At 32.7% G+C, this 13378-nt stretch overlaps 1 protein-coding gene across 3 annotated transcripts in view; it reads right to left on the bottom strand.

The window, feature by feature from the left end:
* Positions 1-13378, bottom strand: part of GPHN (gephyrin) — a 437816-nt gene that overhangs the window by 145974 nt on the left and 278464 nt on the right. Inside the window, exons 10-11 of one of the 3 annotated variants that reach the window (XM_045201246.3) lie at positions 12406-12462; positions 10182-10253 (exon numbers count right to left, since the gene is read on the bottom strand). The exons of the other annotated variants lie outside the window; for them this stretch is intronic. Coding sequence (XP_045057181.1) covers positions 10182-10253; positions 12406-12462 — 129 coding nt within the window. The remainder of the gene's footprint in view (positions 1-10181; positions 10254-12405; positions 12463-13378) is intronic. 3 annotated transcript variants of the gene reach the window in all.

The raw sequence follows: 13378 nt of genomic DNA, 5'->3' as shown, positions 1-13378 counted from the left end.
TATATAGCAGATGAAGGAAAAAGTTTGGGGGCTGAGTTATGTTTAAGGTACTTACAAGTTTGGAGAGAGATATGAGCTACAGATAGAAACTGATGTCAAGGTAGTTACTATATAGAATATGATGGTAATATATATATGAAGCTCTTAGAATGAGTCTCTACATATATAAGAATGGATTAAAAAATTCAGTGAGCTATAATCTACAAGTAATGTAAAAAGAAAAACACATTATTTATTAAATAAAATTGACATAAGTTAGATCAAAGAAAAATTTTACCTGTATTATATAGAAGAGAAATGTCTAAACAAAGGACAAAAATAATCAAAGGCCTAATTTTTAAAAACTATTCTGAAAAGAAGTGCAACTTTTTTTAAAAAGATTTTGTTTATTTATTTTTCTAGAGAGGAGAAGGGAGGGAAAAATAGAGGGAGAGAAACATTCATGGGTTGCCTTTTGCAGCCCCCAACTGGGGACCTGTCCCACAAGCCAGGCATGTGCCTTGACTAGGATTCGAACCCATGAACTTTTGGTTTGTGGGACTATGCTCAACCCAGTGAGCCATACCAGTCAGGAAAATATTCATGATATTTTTATGCATTCTAAATGTGAAGCCAATTCCATTGGTCAATAACTAGCAAATTATAATTATGTTTAAATAAGGCATAGTAGGTTCACAATAAATATATATTAAATTACTATAAAATAATAATAAATTTACACTATGTGATATCTAACATTTTCTTGAATTAAAGTTTTCTATCGTATAGATACATCTACATCCTCTCCTAAAATATTACCCAAAACTATATAATCAACCTAACCAAGTAAATATACTGCGAAAATATAAGACTACTGCATGACATTCAGAGAGCTGATGGCTTTTAGGAAGTCCTGACCAGCAGAAACCATGGCATTTAAGAAAATATTTTCTCCCACTCTTGGTAGCTTCTATGGCTTTGGGTAAGACAGTTAAACTCTTTGACACGTATCTTACTCATCTGTAAAATGAGAATGACAATAATATATTTTCCAAACAAAGCTGTACTGAAGATTAATTAAGATAAATAAATTAGATAAACACAGTTTGTCACATAGTTAAGAAAACTGTATTTTTTTACACGGGAGCTGTCAATTACATGGAGTAACATTTACTGAGCATTATTAGCCAGGTAAGCTTAGAAATTACCGTGTTCTTGTACAACTCATGGATGAATTTACTTTTGAACAAGGCTTATTATTTTTTGGTTTTATGAATGCCACAGATGATGGTGACATGCAATTGGTAAAACCAACATGTTGCACTAGGGGTTGGAGAATCTATTTCTACAGTAGTGGACGTAAGTGAAGATGAGACAAATGTGAGGGAAAAAGGCTGCTCAGTGAAGGTTTGGCTACCTCCATAGCGATGCTTTAGAATAAATAATGCACTTTATCAACAGTCCCATTAAGAGGCTTGTATATGAAAAACATGAGGCCATTCCTGAAATTCTAAAAACTAAAGTTTTTAGTCTAAAACTTTATAGACTAAACAATCATTTTGTGATTTTGTGAAATCATTTGTGAAACAATCATTTACCAATTTAAGATGAAATAGAAAATCACTGTAAAAGCTATTTCTGTCCAGATGATTATCATGAATATTAGATTCCCCAAGGAGTTCTTCCTGGTATTGGCATTGAGTGGAATATAGAAACCCTACCACAGTGACAAAAAGAGAAACACACTTCATGACAAATAAATAAAGCTCATGTGTCACAATGAAAGAAACAAACCCAGATATAAAGCCAGAGTTCATTTAAGAGCCGAGTGCTATGGAGGAAATGCCACAGCACACAGGACCCCATCCCCCAGAAACCAGTTCCACATTCCAACCTGAGAGCCCTCCTGCACACATGCTGTCACAGAGAAAGTAATACCCTGATGGATGTTGTAGGCTGTGATTGGAGATGATGCCAATGGTAGACTTCTTACACACTCTCATGGGAAATGGAGAATTGCCTGGATGAAGTGGCAGAAAGAAATGGGTTATATATTTTTTACACTGGGAATTGTAATCCTGGGAAATTAAGAAAAGACCTATGAAAAAATGTGATGAAATGTCAATCTTCTCTTTCAAAAGTCTTTGCTGAATCACAAGTAATTAATTTGTTTTTCATTACTTGGCTCCTCCTGACAAATATATATTTCAAGAAGAAATTAATTATCCACAAAATCAGCTTTAAGAGAAAAAATCTGTAAAAGCTGCAACTTGCAAAAGAAAAAAAATTAAAGAAGATGACTATAATTCTATTGACTCAATAAATTAAAATCTGTGAGGCTATGGTTTTAGTCATGTTACCCCTTCAAGACTTTTTCTTAAAATTTAAAGCCAGAAGATGATATTCTGCCTCTACTCTTCATACACTATCTGGTATTTTAGATAGTGCCATCTTTCTGGGGTTTTTGTTGGTTTTTCTTTCTTTTTTTTTTTTTTTGTCATAAGACTATGAGATAATATTTCTGCAGTCGGATGGTAGCTATTGTGGCTTGCACAAAATAAATATGTATAGAAATGTTATATCTCTAAAGTAACCAATAAAGATCTTAAAATTTATAGGCTATTAAAGTCCTTTTATTTACTAGTCATATTTTGAGTTATATTTACTCTTTCCTTTTATCCACTCAATAGTACCCCTGCTTTGGAAATAATATTCTAAGTCAATTAATAACATTTTAATAAGTCTGACTTATAAAAACAGAAAACCCATTTAAGCTATAGTTTAACACAGTAAGAATAAGAAATGAAACCCCTAAAAAGGCAAAGAACATAAAGGTCAAATTTCATGTAGAATATTTTATTAAAAGAATATGAATCACATGAAGATAAGCTCTTCTAGCTTATAAAAATGTATATAAATATAAGTATCCTGAGTAACCTGACTAGCTTTTTAAAAGGGAACAAGTCTTCTTTTTTATATAAGAACAGGGGAATTGTTAACTTTTAGTTTAATAATCTGTTTCGATATATTCTTATTTCTACAGTTAATGAAACAGTGTTTTCATTAATGTAATGTAAATCTTTAGCCACCAGAGACAGACCTATACAAACTGGAATCTTTGTCATTAGCCAATATGGGTTTAATAACGAATTACTTTGTTCAAAGGAATCTTTATGTAATTAAGGCTGTGGTAATAATCAAGTTGGCTGTTTGGGCTTTAACCATTCAATGTGATACTGATTGCCAGAAAAAAGTTACTCAGAAACAGTGCAGTATAAAGATAGAAATTTCCCCTTAAAACAGCTTACTTTTCCCCTTTCAGCCAAATGCAAAGTGCAAGGCAAAATAAATTAAGGCAAAAGAAAAATAAAATAAGAAAAATGGTGAGGGCGAGCATGTTTTTGACCATGTAATAAAACACGTGCAAAGTATACCTCAGATACACTATAGGTAGATGAACACGAGGGAAGCCGAGCCTGGTTTTGCAGTGGGGAAAAGAAAACACTGTTAAAGAGGAAATGATAGCATAGTAAGGGTCCCAGAAGTTTAGTGGCTCCATCACCAACACACTTGCCAGATAATAAAACAGCCTTATAAGAAGACACTTGAGTTTGAAATCTCAAGGTTCAAGTGATCTGAAGAGACCTTGTGATAAAAAAATACGTGGCTTATTAAAAAAAATTCCATGACGAAGATGACCCCTCTGATCAGACTCCCGTACAATCTTGCTGAAAAGATGCTTATTTAAGGTTAACAGGAAAGTGGAGCACTGGTTGCTTTTCCTATGGTACCACACTGATCTTCACTGGTTTAACACTAGCAAAGTACCTGTGACATTATTTACAAGATGACTCTACTGTACATCTTCCTGTTATTCTTAAAGAGGGCACTGAAGCCGTCCAGTATCCTAAGTCTGATTTCCTGTTCCTATCATTCCATTCTCGGTACTACTGAATCAATCTCTCTCTGCCAACAGCAACACCAAAAAAGATAACAAAACGTAAACACAAACTCTTCTCCAGACCTATTTTTTATCAGAAGGTTTCAATGTTTTATTTTTTTTAAATGACTATTTTATATTCAAAACCATGTTCTATCTCTATGACTTTGAACTGATAAATTTCTGGCCTGTTTTTTCTTTCTAGGTTGTCACACTCATGTTTAGTTCTGTGGCTTCTTCTTTTATTAAATTGTCACAATGCCACGTGAGGTAAATTTTTAAGGATGCATTCTCTAGTTACAGACTTCTTCATGAAGTTCCAAAATACAAAGTTAGGGTGGGAAAATGAAGGTATAGGAAATGTCAAAATGAAAGAATCAGATATACCCTTATTATTTGATTTGCTCTTTAACTGTATTTCAGAACCCAGCACAGCTAAATGTAGTAGGTACTCAATAAATGTTTATTGAATGAATGTAGAAACACTTTTCTCCTTAAAAAAATGAAGTGTGTGAAATAATATTCAAAAGGTTTTACACTTCTCATTACAAAGATTTATAATAAAATGTATGACTGCCACTTAATGGGTTACTTTGAACTAGTTTCTAAATTATGGTGAATTCCATACATATTAAGAAATTATACCTTTTGTCCAACCACATGCACATCTGATTTTCTTTAGCAAGATACCAGTTAGAAAACCTTGCTCTGCATGTTACTTCTGTTTCCATAACTATACCCATAAAACTGAAAACTTTATCTTTGAAACAGTTTGATCTTGTCTTTCTTTGCCTATCAGTTCTCCAGTTTTTATTACTAGGGAAATTTACTTGTCAAGGAGATCTTTTATTAGTACCTTATTTTTGTAAAAAGTTCTGAGAAGGGCAATTCTGCAGTAAGCATTAAACAACTCACAGATGATGTCATAAGCTATTGCAGGTGATTTTCTAAGTATTAGATGAGAATGTTTTAGTTTGAAGCACAAGATAAATTTTTGTTATTTTTCAGTAGAACTGTAACCTGATAATTACATTAAGTTTACATGTTAAGTGAATTCTAACAAAGTGAAAAGTAGCAAAATTAGCCTGTTTTCCAAAGAGATAACCCTAAAATTGATTTACTGCCATCTTTATCATTACTGAAGTCTGATCATGTTAATAAGACATTGTCTATCAAGGTACTCAGAATGTTACATAATTGTTATAAATTAAATGCATATTATTAACATGAGTAAATACCAAAATGTGAAAAAAGGAAGACTTAAAAGCCTCACATAATGTTTTACATACAAACCCCGAAAGACACAGACATTTGTCTAAAGAATGAAGAGTATGCCAACTGAGGTTTACTCATTTAAAAGCTACTGAATGTTTATTCACCTAAGGACTAATGTTCCAGCTCTTCTTCCTCACCTCAACAAAAGTTGGTTGATTCAATGCAGATACCTTTTAGATTTTTAAGTGCTGTATATTAAGGTATGATGTTATTACTTGTTCCTGTCAGGGAGTCTTTCCCATTTGTATGAAATTTCTTACAGAAAGACGGCACGATTTTTAGGTGAGGTCAAATAGGAAATTCAGTAGAAATCAAAAGTTGATCATAATCTTCAGGGAAAATATCTTTATCAAGAAATAATGCCGTAATAAACAAAAGAAATGCAATGCATATAGCAAAAAATACTTTAAAAACAAATTGTTTAAAAAGTTTAAGAGAGCAAGACTGGAATTTATCTTTATACATTAAGGGGTCTCCCCCAAAAGAGGAATTTATAATCTATACTTTTTCCATGATGCCTCTATATTTGAAGGGTTTAATGTTAATTCCATAGTGAGTTTTACTTTGTGAGTGTGTGTGTGTGTGTGTGTGAGATATAAAGGGAGATTAGCTAGGAAAACAAACAACATAAAAAGAAAGAATAAAAATGTAAAAGTAGAAGATTTCAGAGGACCAATTTTTTCAACACATGGTTCCATGCAGAATGATCTGAAAACATCTGTTGAAAATGAGCAGCTCTCCTTTTTCAAGCATTAAAACGAAGATAATTTCACACAACCTCTGTAATAATAATTTTTTTGTCAATGTCATCTTGACGCTAACCAGTGTTAACAGTTCTGGGCAAATGTTTTCTGTAAATGATCAGGTAGTAAATATTTTAGGTTTTGCGTGCCATATGGCCTTTGCTGCGACTGTCCATCTCTGATGTCGTAGTGCAAAGACACCCAAAGATTACGTGCAAATAAATGAGTGTGGCTGTGTTTAACAGAACTTCACTTTTGGATACTGAAATTTGAATTTCATATAAATTTCACATGTCAAGAAATGGCGTTCTTTTGATACTTTCCTCCATCATTTAAAAATGCAAAAACCACCCCTAGCTTGTGGACCTACAAAAGAGAAGCCGGGTTTGGCCCAAGGGCTGTAATTTGCTGACTCCTGAGTTACAGCATTGATTTGATGAATATAAATGTACAAAAAAACCCTCCCATGAATATAAGAGGTAATTCAGAACTAACGTTAAAAATGAAAATACTGAGATTAAAAGGTCTATAAAACCACAACCATCTAATTCATTATTTATATTAGTCCTATTTCATACCAGTCTTATTTTGGCATTCAAGATAAATAATTAAAAATCATTATAAAAAAGACATTACTTTCTGACATTATTCAGTTATTTTCCTTAACTTACTAAAATACGTGTCATCTTATTTTAAGTGATAATTCCTCCCTTAACATTTTCACTTCAAATAATACCATCTTTTTCATTTGTGTTAGCGTAACAAATAATTATCATATTCCTTCTACTTCATCATCTCTTTTTAGTTCACTTTGTGTCAATAATCTGCCTTCATAAGCCATCTTCCCTTTTATTGTCTCTGAAAGCCTTTAAAAATTAACATATTTGGTTACCTACCTGTACATAATTGTAGCTGAATAGAAATTTACTATCATATTACATAAATTGAGTGAGAACACAAAATTTGTGGCTTTGAGGTATTTTTACTCCTGTCCTTGCTTTCCTTTCTACTTGCCATTATTTCATGAGAATTTATGTAACTTTTTTTCTAAATATCTTAATATTCAAGCTTCCCATTTTTAAAACTAATTAATTTCAATTTTGTAAATTTACCTTGATTTATGTTATTTAAATAGTGTTAGTTTGCCATTTCTTATCTCATGTTTTCCAATTTTCTTTTTTTAATTATTAATGAGAGAGGGAAAAGGAGGGAGAAAGAAAGGGAGAGAAACATTGATGCATGAGATAACTGGGGAACTGGCTTGCAACCCAGGCATGTGCCCTGACCAGGAATCAGCCTGGTGATCTTGTTTCGGGGATGATGCCCAACCTACTGAGCCACACCAGTCAGGGCTGTTTTGCAGTTTTCAACACTGTCTGTACTGTTCTTCAACCTTGTGAGTTACTGTTAGTATTCTTATTAGATTCAGACATTTGATTAAATGGAAAATTAATTTGTTCCTTTTGTGGTTTTATTCTTTGTTTAATATTAATTATTTTTTTTTAGAGGGAGGGGAAGGGAAGGAGAAGGAGAGGGAGAGAAACATCGATATGAGAGAGATACATTGATTGGTTGCCTCTCATATGTCCCCAACTGGGGACCTGGCCCTCAACCTAGGCATGTGCCGTGACTGGAAATCAAATCAGTGACCTTTCGGTTGCCAGGCTGGCACTCAATCCACTGAGCCACACCAGCCAGGGCTGGTTTTATTCTTGTCATTATTCTGAATACATTATCCATCTAAGGATTTGTAGTAATATTTGTAGTTATTAAATTAGACAAACTCTGCCTAGGTACAAAATGATAATTTTATTATTATTAAAATTACTAAAAATACACTGGGGGTTTAGAGTACTTCAGCTTTTTACAATGTATAGAAAAAGATGACAAATGGTTAATTTAGAATCAAGAACCTAATAAATCCTACTTTTTGGCATAGAAGAAGAAATTAAGGATAAAGATGTATATAAATAATATTCAAAAATTATATTTTAACAGAATATTCTATTTTATAATTATTGATTATCCATAATAAATAAGAATGCAAGGTTCTTTTCTCTCTATAAAATAATATATTGTGTAGATGATACTAACTGAAGTATCAACTATTTAATGAAGTCCTTATCCCCAACTTCTGTAGGTCGTTTCACTTTCTACAACTATTCAATAAAATATTTAAGTGGCAACATGGTTCTGAATGTTTCCTCTCAATGAAATATTTAGAAACATTTCAATGAATTAAAAGGCACCCATAGATTTGTTCTCGTGTGTGAACTCCTACAATAAACTTTCACAAAATTGGAAGTCACTATCTTCCAATTTACTTCATCTTCCAAGAGAAACAAAACCTGTTTATATAGCGTATCACACTGAGAATAACTTTTTTCTGCTTCTAATCAACATTTTTTAATGTACAAGGCAAATTTTAAGGTATTCTGGGATAGTGGGAATTAAAGGGGAAGGAGAGAAACTGAATACTCAGCTGAACATTGTTCTGCATTTTAGCTGAACTGTCTAGAGAAGATACAATTTGCCTTTTGATAGTTTTTTTCTACACTTTTGTAGTAAACAGAAATCTTAGAATGATATACCTCTAGTCAATCTTTTCAGAAAAAAGGCGATCAGAACAAACTGTGACACTGAAATGAAACAAAAGATGAAGACACTGACATCAGCGGTTATGTACTATATACACTACGGAGTATAGGTGTTGAAAAAAATTGAAGAGTGGCACGAGATATACTGATTTGCAAAGCACAGAACTTTTAATTTAACCCTAATATAACACTAACTTCCTACCAAACTGACCTGAGCAAGTCTCAATTTTCTGGTCTTGGTTTGGTTAGGGAGAGTATGACACTAAATACATGTATTAATTAATATAATCAGAATATTTTGTGCTTTTTTTTAGAATAATAGCCAGGTATGCTTAGGCTAATTTAGTAATAAAATTTATGTTAGTCTTTTTTTAAACAGTGGAATAGATTCTGAGTTTGATTATGGATGATCTTTTAAATGCTATAAGACTATGAATACAAAAGAAGGACAGGCTCAAAAGAAAGAAGTAGAAAAATGAGATATTTGTTATACTTTCCTTCTCTGTTTAGCTATTAGAATATAATGACTGATACTAATAAAAACAATTTTGGACTTCAGTAATCAAAAAGTTAATATAGAGATATCGTAACTGTGTGATATATAATTAAAAACAAGTTGAGAAACCAAAGAATTATCATATCACTCTTATTTTTTATTCTATCCTTTATAACAAAACTATTATAGAAATATGAATTAATTGTACGGCAATAATCTTGGAAGATATAAATCATGGCTAGAATTCACAGGAACTTTTTAAAAAGCCTTAGGAATGGGAGGTAAGGGCTAAACAGAGCCAGAAATTATTTACTGTGATAATTTAGTGTTTCTTCTGCCATATTTATACCATATACCATTTTAGAGATTCACTTCTATTTATCTTAAAAAGACATATTCAGCAGAACAGCAAAGCATTCTGAGTCTGAACTAATGGTCACAAAACATTATGTTTGCCTATGATTATATTATATATGTACAGTACTGACTGGCTATAGGGTATTGCCCTTCAAAGTCTTATCTTGAGTATATTACCCTTTATCTCAAGTATTTGTTAAGATGTTACATGATGGTTTCTTATTTTTAAACAAAAGATACCTTACAGTTAATTAAAAAATAAAAAGAATCTGAGTTGAGAAAAGTCTATTAATTCTGAAAAAAAAGTCTACTTGCCAGAAAGCTATGGTAACACTCTTAACACTGATTATTTTCCTTGACAATTGAAATTGGATCATAAAGCCTCTATCACTTGGATCTAGCCCTTAATTTGTAATCTTGCTGACACATTCAACAGGGGGCAGAAGACATCGTCAATAGGAAAGCTCCAAACGAAGTTTCATGGAAAGAGCCACAGAAAATTATTTAATTGTATAAGAAACACAGATTTTGCAAAGAAAGTTTTTATTTTGTAATGAAGCCAGAATGTTATTAAATCAACCTCAATATCAGTGTGGCTTAAGGGTCCTCTGCTCTGCCAATTTAATCTTTATTTCATAAACAAAGAGCATGAAGCTGCAGCTAAGAAAGAAAGAGAAAGGGAGAAAAGAGACAGAAAGTAAAAAAGATGGAGATGAGAGGACAAACCAATCAGATTTGGAATTACCAGTCAGCAGAAGTTTAGGAAAAAAAAAAATCACCGAGTGAAATCGTACATTTACTCTGAGAGAGTATCCTTTCACATTGCCTTCTAGGTGATCTCTGAGCTCCTCCAGCTTTCGATGGAGCTACATGTAAACATCAGAAAATGAATTGAAAAAGCAACTTGTTCTCTTTTCAGTTTCCTTTTTCCTTTTAAAAATAAGATCATAGAATTATACATTTCTCACTGCCTTTGGCAAACATTTCAACACATCAGGGATCTTTGTATAACACAAGAATACATGCCCAATAAACCCACGACTAGGAAGCCAATATATTCTTTTAATTATTGCATCTTGTCTCCCAAAAGCATTACAGAAAAGAAATCCTGTAACTACCCTTATAATCCCTTGCAGATTTACTTAAACTTTTTCTATTTGGTAAAAATACAGGGTAAATTATATTTAAAAATTATGAAATTTGCCTTTCTTTCCCAAACACACTTTCTGATTTACAGCTGCATCCATATTAAACTGACTGAACCCTAAAATGTATCTTTTGTCTTATACATAACATGTGTATATACATAATCATACGATATATACACTTAAAAACAATAAGCATACAATTATAACTTGATTGTACCTATACACCTAAAAACTGAATGCAGACGTAATTAAACACACACGCACTCTCACACACAATCCAGTTTATAGCAGATGGTGCTGCAGGTATGGATGCCATTTGATCTTTATTTCACTGTCAGTAATTTCCAAAAAGTTATGTTGCTCTGCACATTTTTGCTTGAGTCTGGTTCATAATCCATAGTCTAAACAATTATGGAGTTACCTTTCCTTAAAGACAAAGGTAAAATATGACACCTCACAGATAGACAGTGAGGAATGCTACTGTTACATCATCAGGATACATAAACTCATATTTTTCTGACTGAGTAATATTACCTTGCCTCATTTTTGAAATAGGAATATGATCAACACTTCCCATCCCTTCTGATTATGCTTAGTGAAATAACACTTAAAAAATGCTACCCAGGATATAGCAGTGTTAGAGAACAGAGAGGATGGCTTGTCTGGAATAAAGGACACAAACATACAGACACACCTTCATCCATGTGCACTCACGTGCGTGGCACACACACAAATAAATAAACGGACACAAAAAAAGTAAAATTAAGAAGGCAGAAGAGGCAAGGAGAGGAAACAGTGTGGAAATTAGTGCTTCATAAATTGTTAAATGGAAATAAATTGAAGGTGTGTAAAATTTTGAAATGACTTAATATCAGGCCTCATGATAGTTAACTGAATTTTGGGACATCACAGTGCAGCGAAATTTGTTATATTGATTAGTTTAATACTGACTCCTGTTGTAAGAACAAATGGGATTGAGATATAAGTCATTAATTTGGAGGGAGATTCCTCTGTATATTATAAAGTTCAAATTTCCCATCTTGCATTTATAGTGGAAGCATTAAAAGTTATCAATGGCTATGCCAGTAATTCTTAAGAGTGATAACTTGTTTACCTTTTCATTGTGATTAAAGGTTAGAATATCAAGTGCCCAAGATATATAACAACGAGCAAATGGGACCATCAGATCAGAAATCTTTAAGTTGTATATTAGCACATCATATACATGAATAGGCAAACATTAGATATATATTGTTTCTGTTGATTGTTGTATCAAATTTTTAACTTTAAAAAATAAAGCAAAGGGGATTAAGAGTGCTTAAATACTGTTAGCTGTATCTGAGTCCATTATACTAGCATCATATAAAATTTCTAATTCTTAAGATTTTATATATATGTATAAAGTATATGTTATTCACTCATAATAATTATTTTCCTGGACTAAATTACAAATGGTAATGACACTAACATAACATTTAATTACTTTTCACAAAAAATGTAAAAAGGAAATATTCTGAAAATAAATATTAGTTCTCTGTATAACAGGAACTTAACACATAGTGACATCAGTCAGAGGAACGGTTTACTCTAGAACCCCAAATTACAGGCACCTGTAGTGAGGCAGTTGCCCCTTTTCTTGTTTGTGGTGCCATTCAAAGCTAGTTATTTGGCAGCTTGCCTTCAGCTGGTTGCTCTATGTGTAGCTGAAACAAACAAAAAATATGACCCAACAGCCAATAAAAATATTAAAATAAAAAAAAATGGGATGGTGAAAAATGGAAAAAGCCCCCTTCCTCCCACCACCCTCCAAAAAGGAAGAAGTGTAGGCTATAGACAAAATCTTGCCAAAAAATGTTAGAAACATATTTACTTTGAGGGATCCAACTCTACTAGCAACTCCTTTGCTTTCATCCGGCCGTCTAATTTGCTACAATGAGGGAAGATGGGTAAAAAAGACAGAATAAAGAAAAAGTGAACTTAAAAATTTTTCTATGCATTAGTAAGTAATACATGCAAAAACATCAATCGACTCTTTGAGGTACCTCTTAGGAGGTCAAGGAGTTAACTAACCCAGAGGCCATATGACATGCTCTGCAAATAGGCTGGTCACTAGAATTCAATCATCGTCATGGCACTATTCCTGAGATGAAGAAATGGGCACTTACTTTCAGTTATCTTGGAGATTTCTGGTGAAGCAGTATCTGGAGTAGTGTTACATTTGCATTTGGCTTATGAAAAACAAAGAATTACAAATATACCTATGCATAGAACTTTGTTTCTTTCAGTGTTTTAGTGTCTATTCCATTGTAATATCAGAAAACATCAACGATATGATTAGAAACATGAAGGTTCCCCAAGTGGCAAGATCAGTCCTGACAAGCATCATTCTTAATAGGTGACAGAGTGAAGCTCCTCTGCTTGCTGACCCCAAGCACTGAGGCTATTCAGCTGTCACTGAGATTCCTAATTAAACAATTGTGCTGCCCAACCAGAAAATTTTAATGCCAGACCAATGTCAGATACAGTCACTTCCTCAAAGCTTTCTGTATTTTACTTGAATTTTCCTCTTAGGTAAGATAGGGGAAAATAAAGCTGCAATTTTAAAAACTTGTTTTATATCACTACACAAATGAGAAAAGGAAGGTTCTTAACACAAAGTGTTTCATCAGATGAGGTATGAACTAGAAACTCCTTTGCTTTTTTTAAAAAAGAGTTTATTTTTTATTGTATTTTTTCTATTTCCACTTATCCCTCTTATACTCTGTTGTTACTTTGTCATGACAGACACTAATCCTTTGCTTTTTAATACGTTGTAATGACAAATAATATTTTGTTTAAAGAGG

This window comes from Desmodus rotundus, chromosome 7 (assembly GCF_022682495.2).
Source record: "Desmodus rotundus isolate HL8 chromosome 7, HLdesRot8A.1, whole genome shotgun sequence".
Classification (NCBI taxonomy): Eukaryota; Metazoa; Chordata; class Mammalia; order Chiroptera; family Phyllostomidae; genus Desmodus; species Desmodus rotundus.
Note: the sequence above shows the minus strand (reverse complement) of the source record. Positions and strands in the feature narration are given on the sequence as shown.